Raw genomic sequence first — 22,743 nt, forward strand, 5'->3', positions numbered from 1 at the left:
ACTTTCGTTGTAAATGACAAGATTCCTTGCCGATAATACACGTGTGCACTTTGTGAACATCTTTGATTTCTTCAATATTAAGAATCTATTGTTTATCATAATCACTGTTAGGTATTTTATTGTCTTTATCAAGAATGTGATTGCTATTCAAGAAATGTGCGAATTTTTGCAATAAACATAAACTTATTTTTGTGGGTTTTTTACATCGATTAAAAATATTGCTTTACATGCATGTACAATGTAGCTTTAAAATTTTTAAGTACCATTCCCTGTGCCTAGCACCACAACAAGTACAACTTCCAGGGAAAGTTGTGCATATACACTGTACATACATGTATGGCGAGCCAGTGATGCATGGTACACATGTACAGATGAAAATTGTATTGTATTTCTTTTTATTAATTTCATGTAGTTATGGTTGAAATTAAGATTTTTTAGATACATATGTGCCTACAATATGGCACGATACTAAAAAATGGATACAAAAAATTAATATTGTTTATAATATTGAAGAATACTTCTCTCACATATATATCATGATTACATTGATTTTTTTCTCCATTTGAATGTACCATGAACTCACGAAGTTGGTCCGTTCACTGTACCTGTACTGTATATGGATGTGTCGAGTACCCGCGGCCGGGTATGGGTCGGGTTCTAAAATTCGTGTACCTGGAAACAAAATCTATAACCCGTGACAGCTCTACATGTATATTGAAAGATACAGGCCACCTGGACCTCTTGTACAGCAGGTGCTTGATGTCTATTGGGGGAAGGGGGATAACTCTAACTATTTTTAACTTCCTAGTGAAACGTCAAATCGATAATAAATTTGATGATGGCGGCGGATGAGAGAGCCCCGCTGCTAAAGTTCTCGGAGGAAGACGATTATGACGGCCCACGGAACAGAAAGGCAAATTATCGCCTCCCGTCTCAGTTCCCGGGACTCGGGGACGGGACGGAGGATTTTATTCTCCCTCTTTCACTGTCGGAGAGCGATCACATTGTGTGTGTTTTTGTTGTGACGTTCGACACACGGTCAGGTAAATATTTACTTATTGTGAAACAATATGTGATGGGTCATCAAACTGATGGGTCAACTGGTCGTAACTAATAAATAATCGATAACAATATTTGTCTTATTACCGATAGGCTTATCAGTACTTGTGTATCCAAATGTACAGCTGTATAATTTACTAGCTAGGCTATGTAGTTAAATACAAACTAGGGCCTACAAAGTACAGTGCACATATTCATATTAATTTACCTATGCTTTTGTTGTGTAGCGCTAACGGCCAGACTGACAAATCCACGTGTACAATTTAAATGTACATCTGCCATGTCATTGCATGATTGTACAGTGCAACTAAATTTAGTATTTTCTCTTCCCTATTCGGAATTTTCATGTTACATAGTTAAAATATAAATATATACAGTTAGGGTGCTGATTGCTACCTATTGTTTGTATGCTCTTATTTTCATATTTTCAGGCAAAATTATGTAATTATTGGTCACAAAATAAAAATGTAATTGATACCAACCTGCAAATACAGATATAGAGGATCTTACATGAGTGACTATACTGACTATGTGATATGGAATTTATCAAACGAGTTCAATAATTTGATATGCCACGAGCCTTTAGGTGAGTGGTATATCAAATTATTTAACAAGTTTGATAAATTTCATATCACATAGTCACAAATGTACAGTAAGATTCTATATATCACAATACTTTTATTATAGAAATATAAGCAAAACTTTAAATTTCATCTCTATATAAAACAGTAGAAATCCGGCTCAGATGTGACGTTTCCGTCTACTGAAACAATCATGTGACGTCATACAGATTTTATGACATCAAATCTATATGTGACGTCATAATATTGTTATTACACATGTGTCTTACGATATTTGTGACATGGCCGTATGAAATGGCTGAAAGGGCCAGTTATGTGATAAATCTACATCTACCAGGTTATCAACCTCCATATGGAAGTGTATGTGTGCTATGTACAGGGGGTGTTTTTATATGAATGTTTAATTTGATTTAGGTGGTTTTTGAATTTTTCTTAGGTGGTAGTTGTGGCCGTGTCAGAAGAGAGTTTGTTCCAGTCTAAAGATATTGATAACTAGCAGATGCAAATTAAGACAACATTAAAGCTGTTCCCCATTTATCAACTTGATAAATTATTAATATATCTGATAATTCCAGGTCTTGGCAACTCATGAGTTGACATAGTATTACTGCATCACACTGCCAAACTGTTAACATAGATTTATATATGTTTTCATAAAATTTGTTAGATGTTGGGATTAAATTCATCTTATGCCATTGATAAATATATATATACACATGTAAATATGGATGTATTATAATTGCATGTATCATATTCTACCTAATAAGTACCCCCGTCTCTATAAAGGCCCCTCCTCTCTTTTAAAGGCCCACTACCTTTCCGCAGCAAAATTTAAAGGTTTCTAAAAATCATAGATAACATAAGAAAATATATATCGATGGCCTAAGATGAGGTTATAACATGAAGCTTATGCAAGTTTTCCTATATATGATGACAGTTGAGTTTCATTTCACTGTTTGCCTTCTGGGGCAGTGATAGTCAACTACCGCGCGGCATTTAGGACGACGGTGGAAACATAAGACGACCCGCGTTATGAAAATTAACATTTTATTTATTTAAATTAAAATGTTCAGAAGGTGATGATAAGTGTAGCATTACCAGTAAGTTGATAACTTTTGCGACTCTACAAAATTATCAATCTCTTTTTACATTTCTATTTTAAAAATTAAAAGCCGTTTCGGAAAGGTAGTGGGCCTTTAAGGCTTCCATTTCACTTACTTTGAATTAGAGATTAGACTTAAAATATGAAAACTGTATGGCCTACTTTGTAGAATAATTTTATGAAAGGCTGGTCCAAATTTGTTTCTATTAAGCGCCCCCCTATTTGTTTCTTTTTTTTTTTAAGTGGGCTGGGCACTTATTGGGTCGATTCACTGCGTATTGATAAATAGCAATAACACTTAGCTTTGATGAAACCGTCATTATTAGATATTTTTAGGTCATGGTGCAAACAAAAAATCTTGCTGTAAATAACCATCAGATCTCATGCCAATGTTCTCCCCCCTACTTCCCCCCGGCCCTCCTCCACACTAAATGACCATAAATTATTGCTAATTGGCGGCTTAGTTTAGTGTTGACAAATAGACAGATAAAGTAGAAGAGAGTCAATTACCTGTTCATTTGTATGTGCGGCCGTCATGTTTTCCTTTAAATGACTCTTCTTTATAAAATTGTGTATATAGCATCCTTAGAAGAAGGACGACAAAGTTTGTTCAAATGAGTCACATTGACCTTTATTTAAGGTTTACAAATGTCAATAGGCTGGAGTCTTTAAATGAATTCTTGTCAATATTAAACTAAGAGATCTTACGCTTATAAAGTCCTAGCTTATGTAGGGCCTGCAGCATGCTTAGATGCTTAAGGACTGCAAATTGTTTGACCTACATTCAAGATCAGAGGGAACAAGTAGGTTCAAGTTATCAAATAAGTTCATGTAAATAAGTAAAGAACTAAGAAGTCTATAGAGTTCAGATATTGGTCCTGTAGCATATTTTGATGAACTATAAGGCTAACAAGATTGTTCAACTGAACTACCTTGACCTACATTCAAGGACAAGGGTCAAATGAACTTAAATATTTAATTGATATTTGTCAATAACTAAAAGGGCTAGACCTGATAATGTGCGAGTAGCATGCTGGGATGTAGGGTTATCAAGTTTGATTAAGGGAGATTGACGGTCATATAAAGTTAACATGGTAAAAACAGAAAAATATTAATTGACTCTACTGTAGGCCTATACATTGTGAGATTACAGGTTGCTTTTTGTCCAAAATTAATTTTCATTTTATAAACTGTTTACTAAAATGTGGCTATTAGGGTTGATACTTTAATACATGTATATATATACATTATAATACAGTATATATATAGAGATATTCTTCTGCAAATAATAAAATAAAAAAGAATGACCTCTTAATTAGGTAAAATAAAACATTTCTTATCCAAGGTGCACCCAGTGAAGAAAAATGGTTGTGCAAACAAACAAACAATATTTGATTTATTCGTAGATGATTGAGACGTACATTTGACCTTCAACTGAAAACCTTTAAGTTTAGATTACCATAGTACTAAGAAAAGTAACTAAAAATCTTGCAACAGGTTCTTGGTAAAATGATATAAGGTAGAATAGACTCTTAACTCAATTTCACATTGTATTGTAGGAAACATGATTGAATGGTGCATGCCAGAGGACTTTGACCTTGATGGGGTTGAGTTCAAGGCCATGGTCAGTGGGTCACATACCATGACAAAAGACTTTGTGTGAGTATAGACAGCATCCTTATTATAGACTCAAAGCTAATGACTTTCTTCTGTTTTTTATATCAGTCATGAATGTAGACCATAATCATGCTTGACTTTTGAGATTTTGATCTGATATAATCAAACATTAATACATACATGTATTATTGATTTGATTGAATTTTATTCATGTGTCTCTATTATTATTATCAATGTCAGAAACATCTTGCTGCAAATAAGCCCCCCCCCCCCCCCCCAACTTGTGACCTTTATTTCTTCTCTCTGGATTGGGGGTCTTATTTTCGGTAAAACATGGTATTATAACAATTATGACAGAGACAATTGTCACTGAGATTATGTAATGTGCGTATAGGTACTTCCGAATGGACAACCTTTATGGCCTAGCCTGCTTTGAGAATATGAGAGTAGAAAGCGAGATAGAGCGAGGAGCCAGGATGAAATCTGTTGGAATTCTGGCTACATCCTACACCTTGTTGTACAGACACATGCAGTTCCTGGAAACACAAGTCAGGTAAGTTTTAGTCGAAGATATCACTCAGGAGAAACAGTCATGAGATATCACTCGGGAGATGTTCAATGTGTCACAATATGAATTTCCCATGATTTTGTTTTTGATGTATCTGCTTTAAATAACATCTTGTGTTGCTGAAACCAAAGTGGGTGTATCTATTGTTTGTTAACTTGTGTATACCTGTACCACACCTATTCTGTATTTACATGTTACAGAGTTATCTACCCTTTTAGGTACATGAAGGTATTGATTCATTGTAAAATGTTACATTTTTTGTGAGTACAACATCACAGTAAATATACCTACTATAAAGTGTGCCAGACATCTCTATAATTTACAAAGACAGATTATATTGATTTGTCGGTATGCATTGTTTGAACTTCATTAATACATTGATTTACTGGTATGTATATATACACAGCTATTTACGGCCATGTTGGATTGACCGAAAAAATGACGACAACACTTGGATGGGATCTACTCCAACAATGTTACATATATAGCACAACAAGACTCTTTTGAATTATTATTTTGTGTTCCATCAGAAGTTTCTTATTGTCGTACATCTTATCTAATATAATTGGATTAGTCCGGGACCATGTCCGATTCATTTAAACAGGGCCATGACGGCAATAATGGATTTCAAATTAACCTGACAAAATAACAACACTTGGTTGGGACCATGTCAGAATCATTTCTATGTACATTATTGTACATGTAGTTTGAACTTCATTTATAGGGGTTGCATGATAATAACTTGATTTTAAGAAATTTTTAATTTTAGAAAAGTATAGCAATAAAAATTTTGAAATAAAAATATATTTTTATATTATGTAATATCCTCTACTATTTCAAAGTGATTTTAACTGTTTCTGTATTCCTGTAAACTGTAAACATCTCGGGGCCCAAACTCTACATCTCATTGGAATAGAATTAGTACCTAGCTATAATTTGATGTTTGATGGCTTACTGGACCGGTAGCCTACACAATCTTGGTGGCCCTTCTAATATTTTGATTGTTTCAGGCAAAAGCACTACCACTAGTATCAAACCCTGATTTATTCAATCTTTGCATATTACAGAGTTAGCGCCCTTTCAGGTAGGTATACATTGTGTTGTTATTATCTTGTGGGTACAATTAACGTTGTTTTCTACAAAAAGTATGATGTTACACTTGCAAACACATGACGTCACAATCAATGCCTACCCATAAGGGCTGATAATTCTAATATATGCAAATACAGAATACATTAATTGTATGTATTGTTTTGAACAGACACCAACTGGAGACACCAGGGAACTACTCACAGCTCCATGCGTTTTACCAGGATAAGAAGGGAACCCTAACAAGCGATAGTGCCATCAGTGGGATGTCCTCCCCCAACTCCTCCCCTTCCACACCTAGTAGAGACCTCCCAGAAATGAAGGTGGGTGATATTAACTCATTTACCTCTGAAATTTCATAATGGACTGAGCTAGTCTTTTATTTAAAACAGCCTGAGTGAATGTATTGTTATTATCTATGCAAAATAATGTCCTGAAGCAGATCTTCAGAAAGGTCAGTGATGATCTTATAACCAGCCACAGGTATATAACTCATTTACCCCTGAAATTTCATAATGGACTGGTCTAGTCTTTGATTTAAAAAGAGCCTAAATGTGTCTTCAGGGGTGAAGGAGTTAAATCAGACATGAGTTGGTTATAAATATTTGTTCGGATAGTGTCAAAATATCTTGTATGCTGCTGGCTGATCTTTTAGCACTGAGGACCCGAAATGATCAAGAAATATGGTGTTGTGCCTTTTGAGATGTATTGTCTTAAGTACTGTAGGTTTACTGATACCATGACACTGTTATTCCTTTGTATATACCAGTCAGTTTCTTTTTATTGTCTGACTTTAGCTGGCATGTACACATTTCCATGAATTGTCAGTCCCTACATAATTAATTATTTCACACTAGTATCACAGACCTCTGAAGAAGGGGGAAGGGGTGGGGAAGATGAGGAAAAGCGAGTCAGTGACACTTCAACCTATACCTCAGGTGTTGTCAGGGCCTTACGATAGGAATCATTGTAAACAATTTGTTTTTTGTTTCCCATCAGATTACCCACCCAGCCGGCTGTTTTTCACAGTTCATCAAATTTTTTGGAGAAAGTATATTTGTTCTATGGAAGTTTGCTCTACTACAACGAAGACTGCTGTTTTTTTCTCCGCCTCCCATTGGTGTCGTCTGTTACAGAGGTAAGTCTGCTGTCTTTGTCTCTGCCTCCCATTGGTGTAATCTGTTACAGAGGTAAGTCTGCTGTCTTTGTCTCTGCCTCCCATTGGTGTCATCTGTTACAGAGGTAAGTCTGCTGTCTTTGTCTCCGCCTCCCATTGGTGTCGTCTGTTACAGAGGTAAGTCTGCTGTCTTTGTCTCCGCCTCCCATTGGTGTCGTCTGTTACAGAGGTAAGTCTGCTGTCTTTGTCTCCGCCTCCCATTGGTGTCGTCTGTTACAGAGGTAAGTCTGCTGTCTTTGTCTCCGCCTCCCATTGGTGTCGTCTGTTACAGAGGTAAGTCTGATGTCTTTGTCTCTGCCTCCCATTGGTGTCATCTGTTACAGAGGTAAGTCTGCTGTCTTTGTCTCCGCCTCCATTGGTGTCGTCTGTTACAGAGGTAAGTCTGCTGTCTTTGTCTCGCCTCCCATTGGTGTAATCTGTTACAGAGGTAAGTCTGCTGTCTTTGTCTCCGCCTCCCATTGTGTCATCTGTTACAGAGGTAAGTCTGCTGTCTTTGTCTCCGCCTCCCATTGGTGTCGTCTGTTACAGAGGTAAGTCTGCTGTCTTTGTCTCGCCTCCCATTGGTGTAATCTGTTATAGAGGTAGTCTGCTGTCTTTGTCTCCGCCTCCCATTGTTGTCATCTGTTACAGAGGTAAGTCTGCTGTCTTTGTCTCGTCTCCCATTGGTGTCGTCTGTTACAGAGGTAAGTCTGCTGTCTTTGTCTCCGCCTCCCATTGGTGTCGTCTGTTACAGAGGTAAGTCTGCTGTCTTTGTCTCCGCCTCCCATTGGTGTGTCTGTTACAGAGGTAAGTCTGCTGTCTTTGTCTCCGCCTCCCATTGGTGTCGTCTGTTACAGAGGTAAGTCTGCTGTCTTTGTCTCCGCCTCCCATTGGTGTCGTCTGTTACAGAGGTAAGTCTGCTGTCTTTGTCTCCGCCTCCCATTGGTGTCGTCTGTTACAGAGGTAAGTCTGCTGTCTTTGTCTCCGCCTCCCATTGGTGTCGTCTGTTACAGAGGTAAGTCTGCTGTCTTTGTCTCCGCCTCCCATTGGTGTCGTCTGTTACAGAGGTAAGTCTGCTGTCTTTGTCTCCGCCTCCCATTGGGTGTCGTCTGTTACAGAGGTAAGTCTGCTGTCTTTGTCTCCGCCTCCCATTGGTGTCATCTGTTACAGAGGTAAGTCTGCTGTCTTTGTCTCCGCCTCCCATTGGTGTAATCTGTTACAGAGGTAAGTCTGCTGTCTTTGTCTCCGCCTCCCATTGGTGTAATCTGTTACAGAGGTAAGTCTGCTGTCTTTGTCTCCGCCTCCCATTGGTGTCGTCTGTTACAGAGGTAAGTCTGCTGTCTTTGTCTCCGCCTCCCATTGGTGTCATCTGTTACAGAGGTAAGTCTGCTGTCTTTGTCTCCGCCTCCCATTGGTGTCGTCTGTTACAGAGGTAAGTCTGCTGTCTTTGTCTCCTGCCTCCCATTGGTGTCGTCTGTTACAGAGGTAAGTCTGCTGTCTTTTGTCTGCCTCCCATTGGTGTCGTCTGTTACAGAGGTAAGTCTGCTGTCTTTGTCTCCGCCTCCCATTGGTGTCGTCTGTTACAGAGGTAAGTCTGCTGTCTTTGTCTCCGCCTCCCATTGGTGTCGTCTGTTACAGAGGTAAGTCTGCTGTCTTTGTCTCCGCCTCCCATTGGTGTCGTCTGTTACAGAGGTAAGTCTGCTGTCTTTGTCTCCGCCTCCCATTGGTGTCGTCTGTTACAGAGGTAAGTCTGCTGTCTTTGTCTCCGCCTCCCATTGGTGTAATCTGTTACAGAGGTAAGTCTGCTGTCTTTGTCTCCGCCTCCCATTGGTGTCGTCTGTTACAGAGGTAAGTCTGCTGTCTTTGTCTCCGCCTCCCATTGGTGTCGTCTGTTACAGAGGTAAGTCTGCTGTCTTTGTCTCCGCCTCCCATTGGTGTCGTCTGTTACAGAGGTAAGTCTGCTGTCTTTGTCTCCGCCTCCCATTGGTGTCGTCTGTTACAGAGGTAAGTCTGCTGTCTTTGTCTCCGCCTCCCATTGGTGTCGTCTGTTACAGAGGTAAGTCTGCTGTCTTTGTCTCCGCCTCCCATTGGTGTCGTCTGTTACAGAGGTAAGTCTGCTGTCTTTGTCTCCGCCTCCCATTGGTGTGTCTGTTACAGAGGTAAGTCTGCTGTCTTTGTCTCCGCCTCCCATTGGTGTCGTCTGTTACAGAGGTAAGTCTGCTGTCTTTGTCTCCGCCTCCCATTGGTGTAATCTGTTACAGAGGTAAGTCTGCTGTCTTTGTCTCCGCCTCCCATTGGTGTCGTCTGTTACAGAGGTAAGTCTGCTGTCTTTGTCTCCGCCTCCCATTGGTGTCATCTGTTACAGAGGTAAGTCTGCTGTCTTTGTCTCCGCCTCCCATTGGTGTAATCTGTTACAGAGGTAAGTCTGCTGTCTTTGTCTCCGCCTCCCATTGGTGTAATCTGTTACAGAGGTAAGTCTGCTGTCTTTGTCTCCGCCTCCCATTGGTGTCGTCTGTTACAGAGGTAAGTCTGCTGTCTTTGTCTCCGCCTCCCATTGGTGTCGTCTGTTACAGAGGTAAGTCTGCTGTCTTTGTCTCCGCCTCCCATTGGTGTCGTCTGTTACAGAGGTAAGTCTGCTGTCTTTGTCTCCGCCTCCCATTGGTGTCGTCTGTTACAGAGGTAAGTCTGCTGTCTTTGTCTCCGCCTCCCATTGGTGTCGTCTGTTACAGAGGTAAGTCTGCTGTCTTTGTCTCCGCCTCCCATTGGTGTCGTCTGTTACAGAGGTAAGTCTGCTGTCTTTGTCTCCGCCTCCCATTGGTGTATCTGTTACAGAGGTAAGTCTGCTGTCTTTTGTCTCCGCCTCCCATTGGTGTATCTGTTACAGAGGTAAGTCTGCTGTCTTTGTCTCCGCCTCCCATTGGTGTCATCTGTTACAGAGGTAAGTCTGCTGTCTTTGTCTCCGCCTCCCATTGGTGTCTCTGTTACAGAGGTAAGTCTGCTGTCTTTGTCTCCGCCTCCCATTGGTGTCGTCTGTTACAGAGGTAAGTCTGCTGTCTTTGTCTCCGCCTCCCATTGGTGTCTCTGTTACAGAGGTAAGTCTGCTGTCTTTGTCTCCGCCTCCCATTGGTGTCGTCTGTTACAGAGGTAAGTCTGCTGTCTTTGTCTCCGCCTCCCATTGGTGTCATCTGTTACAGAGGTAAGTCTGCTGTCTTTGTCTCCGCCTCCCATTGGTGTCTCTGTTACAGAGGTAAGTCTGCTGTCTTTGTCTCCGCCTCCCATTGGTGTCGTCTGTTACAGAGGTAAGTCTGCTGTCTTTGTCTCCGCCTCCCATTGGTGTAATCTGTTACAGAGGTAAGTCTGCTGTCTTTGTCTCCGCCTCCCATTGGTGTCGTCTGTTACAGAGGTAAGTCTGCTGTCTTTGTCTCCGCCTCCCATTGGTGTGTCTGTTACAGAGGTAAGTCTGCTGTCTTTGTCTCCGCCTCCCATTGGTGTATCTGTTACAGAGGTAAGTCTGCTGTCTTTGTCTCCGCCTCCCATTGGTGTCGTCTGTTACAGAGGTAAGTCTGCTGTCTTTGTCTCCGCCTCCCATTGGTGTCGTCTGTTACAGAGGTAAGTCTGCTGTCTTTGTCTCCGCCTCCCATTGGTGTCGTCTGTTACAGAGGTAAGTCTGCTGTCTTTGTCTCCGCCTCCCATTGGTGTCGTCTGTTACAGAGGTAAGTCTGCTGTCTTTGTCTCCGCCTCCCATTGGTGTCGTCTGTTACAGAGGTAAGTCTGCTGTCTTTGTCTCCGCCTCCCATTGGTGTCGTCTGTTACAGAGGTAAGTCTGCTGTCTTTGTCTCCGCCTCCCATTGGTGTCGTCTGTTACAGAGGTAAGTCTGCTGTCTTTGTCTCCGCCTCCCATTGGTGTCGTCTGTTACAGAGGTAAGTCTGCTGTCTTTGTCTCCGCCTCCCATTGGTGTCATCTGTTACAGAGGTAAGTCTGCTGTCTTTGTCTCCGCCTCCCATTGGTGTCATCTGTTACAGAGGTAAGTCTGCTGTCTTTGTCTCCGCCTCCCATTGGTGTCGTCTGTTACAGAGGTAAGTCTGCTGTCTTTGTCTCCGCCTCCCATTGGTGTCGTCTGTTACAGAGGTAAGTCTGCTGTCTTTGTCTCCGCCTCCCATTGGTGTCATCTGTTACAGAGGTAAGTCTGCTGTCTTTGTCTCCGCCTCCCATTGGTGTCGTCTGTTACAGAGGTAAGTCTGCTGTCTTTGTCTCCGCCTCCCATTGGTGTCGTCTGTTACAGAGGTAAGTCTGCTGTCTTTGTCTCCGCCTCCCATTGGTGTGTCTGTTACAGAGGTAAGTCTGCTGTCTTTGTCTCCGCCTCCCATTGGTGTCGTCTGTTACAGAGGTAAGTCTGCTGTCTTTGTCTCCGCCTCCCATTGGTGTCGTCTGTTACAGAGGTAAGTCTGCTGTCTTTGTCTCCGCCTCCCATTGGTGTCGTCTGTTACAGAGGTAAGTCTGCTGTCTTTGTCTCCGCCTCCCATTGGTGTCGTCTGTTACAGAGGTAAGTCTGCTGTCTTTGTCTCCGCCTCCCATTGGTGTCGTCTGTTACAGAGGTAAGTGCTGCTGTCTTTGTCTCCGCCTCCCATTGGTGTCATCTGTTACAGAGGTAAGTCTGCTGTCTTTGTCTCCGCCTCCCATTGGTGTCGTCTGTTACAGAGGTAAGTCTGCTGTCTTTGTCTCCGCCTCCCATTGGTGTCGTCTGTTACAGAGGTAAGTCTGCTGTCTTTGTCTCCGCCTCCCATTGGTGTATCTGTTACAGAGGTAAGTCTGCTGTCTTTGTCTCCGCCTCCCATTGGTGTAATCTGTTACAGAGGTAAGTCTGCTGTCTTTGTCTCCGCCTCCCATTGGTGTCATCTGTTACAGAGGTAAGTCTGCTGTCTTTGTCTCCGCCTCCCATTGGTGTCTCTGTTACAGAGGTAAGTCTGCTGTCTTTGTCTCCGCCTCCCATTGGTGTCGTCTGTTACAGAGGTAAGTCTGCTGTCTTTGTCTCCGCCTCCCATTGGTGTATCTGTTACAGAGGTAAGTCTGCTGTCTTGTCTCGCTCCTGTCTGTTACAGAGGTAAGTCTGCTGTCTTTGTCTCCGCCTCCCATTGGGTATCTGTTACAGAGGTAAGTCTGCTGTCTTTGTCTCCGCCTCCCATTGGTGTCATCTGTTACAGAGGTAAGTCTGCTGTCTTTGTCTCCGCCTCCCATTGGTGTCATCTGTTACAGAGGTAAGTCTGCTGTCTTTGTCTCCGCCTCCCATTGGTGTCGTCTGTTACAGAGGTAAGTCTGCTGTCTTTGTCTCCGCCTCCCATTGGTGTCATCTGTTACAGAGGTAAGTCTGCTGTCTTTGTCTCCGCCTCCCATTGGTGTCGTCTGTTACAGAGGTAAGTCTGCGGTCTTTTGTCTCCGCCTCCCATTGGTGTCATCTGTTACAGAGGTAAGTCTGCGGTCTTTGTCTCCGCCTCCCATTGGTGTCGTCTGTTACAGAGGTAAGTCTGCTGTCTTTGTCTCCGCCTCCCATTGGTGTCGTCTGTTACAGAGGTAAGTCTGCTGTCTTTGTCTCCGCCTCCCATTGGTGTCGTCTGTTACAGAGGTAAGTCTGCTGTCTTTGTCTCCGCCTCCCATTGGTGTAATCTGTTACAGAGGTAAGTCTGCTGTCTTTGTCTCCGCCTCCCATTGGTGTCGTCTGTTACAGAGGTAAGTCTGCTGTCTTTGTCTCCGCCTCCCATTGGTGTCGTCTGTTACAGAGGTAAGTCTGCTGTCTTTGTCTCCGCCTCCCATTGGTGTCGTCTGTTACAGAGGTAAGTCTGCTGTCTTTGTCTCCGCCTCCCATTGTGTGTCGTCTGTTACAGAGGTAAGTCTGCTGTCTTTGTCTCCGCCTCCCATTGGTGTCGTCTGTTACAGAGGTAAGTCTGCTGTCTTTGTCTCCGCCTCCCATTGGTGTCGTCTGTTACAGAGGTAAGTCTGCTGTCTTTGTCTCCGCCTCCCATTGGTGTCGTCTGTTACAGAGGTAAGTCTGCTGTCTTTGTCTCCGCCTCCCATTGGTGTCTCTGTTACAGAGGTAAGTCTGCTGTCTTTGTCTCCGCCTCCCATTGGTGTGTGTCTGTTACAGAGGTAAGTCTGCTGTCTTTGTCTCCGCCTCCCATTGGTGTCGTCTGTTACAGAGGTAAGTCTGCTGTCTTTGTCTCCGCCTCCCATTGGTGTATCTGTTACAGAGGTAAGTCTGCTGTCTTTGTCTCCGCCTCCCATTGGTGTCATCTGTTACAGAGGTAAGTCTGCTGTCTTTGTCTCCGCCTCCCATTGGTGTAATCTGTTACAGAGGTAAGTCTGCGGTCTTTGTCTCCGCCTCCCATTGGTGTCGTCTGTTACAGAGGTAAGTCTGCTGTCTTTGTCTCCGCCTCCCATTGGTGTCGTCTGTTACAGAGGTAAGTCTGCTGTCTTTGTCTCCGCCTCCCATTGGTGTAATCTGTTACAGAGGTAAGTCTGCTGTCTTTGTCTCCGCCTCCCATTGGTGTCATCTGTTACAGAGGTAAGTCTGCTGTCTTTGTCTCCGCCTCCCATTTGGTGTACATCTGTTACAGAGGTAAGTCTGCTGTCTTTGTCTCCGCCTCCATTGGTGTCATCTGTTACAGAGGTAAGTCTGCTGTCTTTGTCTCCGCCTCCCATTGGTGTATCTGTTACAGAGGTAAGTCTGCTGTCTTTGTCTCCGCCTCCCATTGGTGTCGTCTGTTACAGAGGTAAGTCTGCTGTCTTTGTCTCCGCCTCCCATTGGTGTCGTCTGTTACAGAGGTAAGTCTGCTGTCTTTGTCTCCGCCTCCCATTGGTGTGTCTGTTACAGAGGTAAGTCTGCTGTCTTTGTCTCCGCCTCCCATTGGTGTCGTCTGTTACAGAGGTAAGTCTGCTGTCTTTGTCTCCGCCTCCCATTGGTGTAATCTGTTACAGAGGTAAGTCTGCTGTCTTTGTCTCCGCCTCCCATTGGTGTCATCTGTTACAGAGGTAAGTCTGCTGTCTTTGTCTCCGCCTCCCATTGGTGTCGTCTGTTACAGAGGTAAGTCTGCTGTCTTTGTCTCCGCCTCCCATTGGTGTCATCTGTTACAGAGGTAAGTCTGCTGTCTTTGTCTCGGCCTCCCATTGGTGTCGTCTGTTACAGAGGTAAGTCTGCTGTCTTTGTCTCCGCCTCCCATTGGTGTCGTCTGTTACAGAGGTAAGTCTGCTGTCTTTGTCTCCGCCTCCCATTGGTGTCATCTGTTACAGAGGTAAGTCTGCTGTCTTTGTCTCCGCCTCCCATTGGTGTCGTCTGTTACAGAGGTAAGTCTGCGGTCTTTTGTCTCCGCCTCCCATTAGTGTCATCTGTTACAGAGGTAAGTCTGCTGTCTTTGTCTCCGCCTCCCATATTGTATCTAATTGTAGACGAGTACATTGATATATGTAGATGTACAGGTAAAAGGATTATTCACGGTAAGTTCATGGGAGAAGATGGTTGAAAGTTAATAACTTGTATCCAAACCCATTTGTATATGCAAATAAAATATGTTTAAATCAAAAGTATGTAATATCAGTTTGTGCAGATATTACAAAATTTATTTGAATTTTGATTTTATTCACATGAAGTACTGTATCATTTTTTCTACTTTTTTTGTGTATATATATTGGTACATCACTAGTGATTCTTCACAGGTATTGACCTAAATATTCTTTTTTCAAGTAAACATGGAAGCAGCCATAAAGCTCACTAAAAATGCTTGAGAATACTGTATAGCTTGTCAAAACTGGTCTTTGTCTGAGAATACTGTACAGCTTGTCAAAACCGGTCTTTGTCTGAGAATACTGTATAGCTTGTCAAAACCAGTCTTTGTCTGAGAATACTGTATAGTTTGTCAAAACCAGTCTTTGTGTAATCCAGATCCCTGTGTATTCTGACAAACTTGTATGCATTTTACTTTATAGTAATTAACACCTGTATAATTTGGAAACCTGATTATCCCAGCCAAATATTCTGGTCCAGTTTAGACAAGTTATACTGTATATCATTGAGCTTATGTCATGGCGTGGTGTTCATAGACTGTCCATCATCATTTCTTTGAATTGCTGCTAGTCATAGAGTTCAAATGGATTGTAACCTTTGGCCAGAAACATTGGAACTGAGTTTGGCTCTGACCCCCTGGAACAGAAATAGTTGAGTCCAATAGAGAAATTAGAGATAAAACTTTCCTTCGTGATGAGTGATACATGCCCTCTTGGCCTGTTGTTTATATTACAAAGATAGCAGTAATTTTAACCTACATAATGTATGTTAAATTAAAAAATTGTTCAGACACATTCTAGCAATTAAATAACATTTTATATTTCAGTGTATTGTGCGTGTTGTCTTGCCAACCGTGATATCCCAGGCCTTGGACATGACATGAAGCCTCATTTCTATGTCAACATAGCAGACATAGAGACATTGGAATCAGAAGTTACATACATAGCATGTAGGTATCAAAGGATGAAGGAACTGAATTCATGTCTTATTGTCACTTAATCAGCAGACTCGCCTTGGTTCTATTCTTATTTACTGTAAGCTTCCATATTTTAACAGTAATCGTATTTTAGTGCTTTTCACACCAGAATACATGCACTTAAGGATGTATTCTTCTGAGGTTTCAGTCCCGTTGAAGTCTCGTTTCGACAAAGATCAAAGAAGTTATGAGATTTTCAAATATGTTTTATCAATATCTGTAGCAAGTTGCCAGATGCAAACTTTGTCAAAAAATTACATTTCTATTTTCAGTAGATTTTTTTATACAGGGATTTTAAGAAATGGCCCATTTGGCGGCCATTTTGAAATTGTGTCTTTTTCCTCTTTGAGTAGAGCCATAGTTTAACCATTTTTTACTAAAATTGTTTTCACTTATATCATCACTGCACCAGCATTTTTAGCTGTATCGAGCTAATTTTGCTGTTAATCTTTACTAGGTTTGTGGTTATTACAATATTGAGCATTATTGCGTAAAGTGAAACGCTTTTGTCACTTTATTTTTACATTTAATGGTAATTTGAGCACTTTAATTTTTTACTCTAAAATACTGAAAAATAACATATTCAAATGGGGCAAAAAAGTAAGCACACTGACCCCCCATTTTTCTGCCTAATTTAGAAAGAACAACCCATTCCCTATTGATATGCAAAATATCAACAAAAGTTTAATACCACAACTGTTTCTATAAAGGGTTAAATTTGGCAAAAATGGCTGAAAATGGTGTATTTTGTAGTTCAAAATTAAGGGTTAGGGGTAGCATATGTTGTTATTCTGAGAAAAAATATGAGTCTTATTAATCAAAACTTGTATATTTTTAAAGAAGACTACAGGAAAATAAATTCTTCAAACTTCCATACATATCAAACATCTCATTAGGAAATTATGGCTTTAAACTTTTGTGTATATGGTCAAAACGGCAAAAATCACAAAATTTAAATTCTTAAGATTTTGTCAACTTGATATCTTTGAGTGACAATAGCTCAAAAACAAGCACACCGACATATGTTTTATCTTCTATTTTCTTGTATGGTATGAACTCCTATTTCCAAATATCTATATGAGAAAAAAAGTTTAATACAAGAAAATTTTGACTTCTCAGAGGTGTACATCCTTAATTATGACTGCACTTATTTATTTGCAATGTTGTTCAAAATTAGCCATTATGGTGATTTTGCAAGGTTATCATTGCACAATTCTGTTCAAGGTTGCTTTTGTGCTAAAATTTGATTATGCCAAAATAAATTCATTTACAGTGTCTTAATTGGATCAAACCCACAGTTCAAAACCTCTACATGCAAACTGTATAGTATATATAGTGAATTTCAGGGAAAATGTTTCCAAATGTTTTAATGGGGGCCACGGTGGCTGAATGGTTTAAATGTCTCAACATATGACCACAAGCTCTCCACCTCTGGGTCGCGAGATCGAATCCCAAGTGGGGCAGTTGCTAGGTACTGACTGCTGAACAGTTTTTCTGTGGGTACTCCGGCTTTCCTCCACCAACAAACCTGGCTGTTGCTAGGACATTAAACTAACTAACTCTAAATGTTTTCTCTGCTATTATAACCAACAATAATGATAATATTTGGCACAAAAACAGTATCTAAGTTATGGGAAAATAAAAGAAATGTTTTTATATTGTATACATGTATATCACTTATCAAAGCTGTAAGGAATTACATTGGATTCAATCTTTTTAAAGTGAAACATTAATTATGAAGCTCTAGGTTACAATTCTTAACATGTGTTTTTGTTTGGAAAACCATGCTAGGTACAACAGAGAAGATATTTGAGATGAAGACATGTCTATACGATGTGTATATAGATAACCAGGTGATTAAGACACATTCTCCTATCCTCAAGGACATGCTCAAGGTCAGCGATGCCGACCGCGACAAGTACGCAAAACTCAATAATCAAAGGTAAGGAAAGACAAGAAGGCATTGATAGAGAAAGGATTTCTCCAAAGGTTATTACTCAAATGGTACCCTTACAAACTTTGTTGATGGTAGTTTGTTTTCATTGAATTCTTTCAGATTCCAGCTGTTTTGAGGTAATTTTTTTTACGATAATCTTGTTTGTTTGGGTTAAAATTGAAATAAATACAATACAAAAGACTACTTCTTCCAAACCCCAAAAAGAATTTCAACTAATTTTGATGTGAAGAATTATTAAGGAGGGCAGTCATATTGTTTTAAAAAAATAATTAGGCTCATTGAACTTTTTGGGTCAGAGGGTTGGAAGGAGAACTTTGCTGAATTTTTGCTTTAAACTTTATTTTTATTTCTGCTTAAATGTTTACAAGTAAATAAAGAGTGACACACCATTAGGGTCTAGGGGAGCACCATCATATTACATATGAATCAGGCTAGTTTAATGCCTTGGAATTACTTTTTTGTATGATTGCAGAAAAACACAATGGGAACAATCATTTGTTGCTATGGTGATGTTATATTTTCTGTGTGTTCTGTCTAATACCTGAAGATGTTTATTCATATTTTTTAACTTTGACTGGTTGTGTTCGCTCACTTTGTCTCACATGATAGTACATACATTTGCTTGTGTATGTAACCTTTTTCTTCCTCTGTCAATTAGGTCTGCTCACCAATTTTCCTACGAAGAGCTTGGGGAGGAAGCTTGCAACGAGGAAGAACTATTTACTATGTAGGTACAATATATCATTCTTTATAAAATGTTCTACAGGGGTGATATGGAAATATATTGTGATTATTCGGTCATAGATTTGCCAGAGTTGGGATAAATAAAGTTTACTGTTCTAATAATCATATAGAATTAACAATTAATATCTTTAATAGTGTTGAAGTTTCAAAATTTGAAGACAATTGAATGTTCTTCATTTGAGTCGTTGATCTACTGTCAATCAGGTAAATTTTCTTTGTGATTTATTTTCACAGTTTTACTGAAATCCACAAATTGAAAACACCAGCGAAATAATTGCCACATTATCGGACCAACTTTAACATTGTTTACTGTATACCCTATCCATACTCAAAATTAATCGCAAAGAAAATATTGACACAATTAAACTTATTTTTCTGTGAATATTGGATGTAGAGAAATTGGTGACATTGAAATTTAACTCCTGTGAACAGGTTCTGTTTACGAAAACTTGAAATATGGAACCTGTGGATTTAACACATTAACATGTTTTGTGTTGCAGGTTTTTCACGGAGCTGAACAACCGACTGTTCCAGACATTATTAGATGTTTCCATGTCACAAGACCGACAATTAACGTCGGAGCACATGAAGAGTATGGGCCTTGACCCTTACGGAGATCGTTCTTTCCTGATGGAACTTGTGGAACACTATGGAATTGATGTGGTATTGATGGTGGACAATCCGTGTTGTCCGAAGTGAATAGGTGCTTTTAACCCTCAGTGTTCTAAAGGAAAGTGTGCTGTTGGTATGGCAGAGAGCTTGACTATTCTTCAAACCTGGATGGCAGAGGCTGATGTATCCATGCAGATGGCGGAAGTGGCTGGTGTTGATATGGTATATTGTGAGGTTTCTACAAATTCCAGGCTTTGGGATAATGGAACAAGTATAAACTTATTACAATAAAAAGTTTTTGTTCCTCCATTACAAAATATGGAACCTTTTTTCACAACCACTTTCTAGGATGCTAGCTGTGATTGATGATTAAAACTTAGTGTTGAATGATCTTTTGGTCAGCGGAACTTATCGTTAAATGATCTCGCGGTCAAGATCTTTAATTAAATCTTGCTGAAAGGTTGAGAGAGGTGTTAAGGTTTGTAGTTCTCTGTATCTGTGCTGTTGGGATAATTAAGTAATTTTTACATTCCTATTCTAATGTTGTATTGTTCTTCTCTGTGAAATTGTCAGAAGTGCTTCTTCTTTGATAATGGTTTCAACTATTTATGTGTTAACTCATATCGTCACACATTTACTGAGGTTTTGTCAAATTATTGACGTTAATATATGTTGATATGGAACTATAACCTAACAAATACATGACATTGTGTAAATAGAACTTCTCTCTTGTTTGTTGTTCAAATGTGATCATTAATGAAATATATGTTGACTATTTACTCCTACACCTAATCAATTCCCATGACCACAGGGGAAGTGGTGGCCGAATACTCAGCTGGTCCAGCATATTACCATTAGCCCTCCTCCTTTTGGTTGCGAGTTCAAAACCAATGTTGGAATAGTAACAAAAAAAGTGCTAGCTTCTGACCGTAGGTCGATGATTTTGCTCCAGGTACTCTGAGTTTCCTCCACCTCCTTAAATTACATGTTCTTGAATGACCTTGGCTGTTCATTGGATATATAACAAACAAGTTATGATTAATTTCCATGCAGGCATCAGCATTTGATTGGTTGACTTCTATGTTGTCGTATCAAACTCTAAGCTTTACCGGTACTTATTTCACATTGATTGCCAAACTTATAAATAAAATATAATTGCATTTTATACAGATCACTTTCAATGGCCTAGATGTAAGCGCTCAAGGGGTCTTAGAGTTGGAAGAAACCAAAGTACGTGGAGAAAATCCATAAATGGACAGGTGATCCCCTGACCTTTTCATGTCTGTGGTGAGAATCAATCTCAGCTGACAATAAGGTCATTGTTTAAATGTTTCAGAGATTGGTGACCAGTCGAAATGGGATTATAAATGGACAAGCTTACAAGTGCAATCTTAATTAAGTTCTGTCAGGGAACATTTCTTATACTTAAAGGTTTAAAATATTTAAAAATAACCTTGACTTTCTAGTACATGCTGGAGTCAACTTCATGTTTAATCAAAACTAGTCATAATATTCCTATACAAACTGCCAAGTAAATACCCAGATGGTACCTCAAGTAATTACAAATGTAGGCTGCTGTGTTTTGTTTATTATAATTTTTTCCATGACTGTTTTGAGAAATTTTTCTTGATTGAAATATCTATTTGTGTAATCACAATGCTTTGAAATTTATAGTTTTATTGACAACTACTTAGTATCACATGTTGTTCAAATTTATCTTTTAATGTTTCATTCTTAAATGAATATTTGTTGTTTAATAGTTTCTCTCTGAAATAAGCCTCCAATTCTCCTTTTTTTTCTTTTTTTCTTTTTTTTTCACATAGGTCTTTTTTTCATTCACTTATGTCTTCCATATACAAGCCAATGTAACTGTTGCTGTTTTCTTTTTCTCTTCATTTTCCTTTGTTATTGATAATATACATTTTCTATGAGGGTTATATGTATAAAAGTTGTATACAAATATGTATACAAATGTATATGATTATATGTGTGTGTGTCTATAGTTGTTAAGGATCTTCCTATTCTACAAATTCTTACTTTGTATGTGTATATATTAATGTAGCTGTCAATGTTTACTCAGAATTCAAATCTTTAGTTTTGTTACATTGCAGTATAAATAATCATATATACTGTTATTCATAGGTTTATAAACGTCATTAATGAAATCCATGTCCCAGCTGTTATCTTTCATTCAATATCATAAACATTTCGTATTCGGACAAATTTTATTATTAAGAAATATTGAAGTTTTGTTTGTAAATAGAATAGATTGAGACGCAGAAAAAATTAAAAAAAGAATTTTAAAATTATCTATATTCCATCAGAATGGGAAATTCAATTGGATTTAATTTATTTAGAATGATTGATTTGATGACTTGATTTGAGAAAAAGTACATAACATGATTAATAATGCAAATAAAATATCCATCTTTACGGTCTATTACAAAGTGTACTTAACAAAAAGAACAAAGTTAATAGTTGTTATCACGTAAGTCTGTTTATGGTGTCAAATTACACGATCAATTTCCTTATTTTATCCTTGCATATTTTTTATGTGACTATAATTGTGCTGTAGTTCATATGTATGTGTACAATACAAAATTATAGATGAGCTGTTGACTCAATTTTTAAGGTAAATACTTTTCATTATCATCATTTAGCCATTCTTATATGAACAATATTGACACAGTGATATGTCTCTTGAAAACATCGGAATCATACATGATTTGTGAATCAATATGCGTATACTTGTACACCTATAAACTGATTCATTCTAGGACTGGGGTTGGTAAAAAAATGTTCTGTTTAGATTTGGTCAGAAAAATATACTACTGTACAATAATCAAATTATCATTGATTTAAATGTTGTTTTATAAATACAAGCAAGTGTACATACATGCAATATTGGCTAAATGTGCATGTAGTGTCTTGATTATAACCATGAACTCCTTACGGTATATTATCACATCTCATCGTTAAATGAATTATGATTATCAATTTGTTATATACTGACAAGAGTAAACTTTCTTCAACTTTCTTTCCTGTTCAATTTACTTTTGTGATTTTTTTTATCCAAATATACTTGTGCAAGTTTATCTCTGCAGATTAATATCTACACTATTTATGTCAAAAGAAATTTCCATTCAGTTTTGAAACTGGTGAATATTAGATCTTTGCGAACTTGTTTTGAAATCGCGAAATTGAATAGCTGTGAAAGAAAGTTGGTTAAGCAGTATACCATTAACATGTCTGATTCCATGTACAATGAATCATTATTTATGTTCATTAGGAGTTATCTCCCTTTATATTCCATGATGAGGTGATAAACATATTTCACAGCCAAACACTAACAAAACGTTACTGAAATGAAGGTTGATTTGTTGCATTATATACAATTGTTTTTCTTATACATTTCTGGATACTCCTTTTTCTGAGAAAATAGCATTCTTGTGTTTGTGGCTATACTTTTGTTACATGATAAACTTTTAAGATTACTTAAATGGCAGAAAGATGATACGGATTTGTGCAATATACGACTTATGAGCCATTTGTTTTGTACAATGTTTTCTTTTGTTACAACATCAGAAATTCAGTTTCGTTATTACATAATCTGTCAAAAAGATTCTCCCTTTCTATTTTGCTTACAGTCTCTGTTCATTTCAAATACATGAAATAAAGTACATTCTGAATATTTCTGTTTTGTAATCAAAGTATTGAGTTTTTCTCCAT

At 39.1% G+C, this 22,743-nt stretch overlaps 1 protein-coding gene across 1 annotated transcript; it reads left to right on the top strand.

Annotated features, from left to right (window-relative positions):
* Positions 1-813: 813 nt before the first annotated feature.
* Positions 814-22,709, top strand: LOC138315336 (DENN domain-containing protein 11-like). The gene is made up of 9 exons (XM_069256277.1): positions 814-1,043; positions 4,302-4,401; positions 4,754-4,912; positions 6,189-6,339; positions 7,016-7,154; positions 15,552-15,674; positions 17,493-17,643; positions 18,317-18,385; positions 18,903-22,709. Exons 1-9 carry the CDS (start codon positions 836-838, stop codon positions 19,099-19,101), a joined length of 1,299 nt encoding a protein of 432 aa, XP_069112378.1. The 5' UTR covers positions 814-835; the 3' UTR covers positions 19,102-22,709.
* The last annotated feature ends 34 nt before the right edge of the window (positions 22,710-22,743 follow it).

Source organism: Argopecten irradians, chromosome 2 (genome assembly GCF_041381155.1).
Source record: "Argopecten irradians isolate NY chromosome 2, Ai_NY, whole genome shotgun sequence".
Taxonomy (NCBI): Eukaryota; Metazoa; Mollusca; class Bivalvia; order Pectinida; family Pectinidae; genus Argopecten; species Argopecten irradians.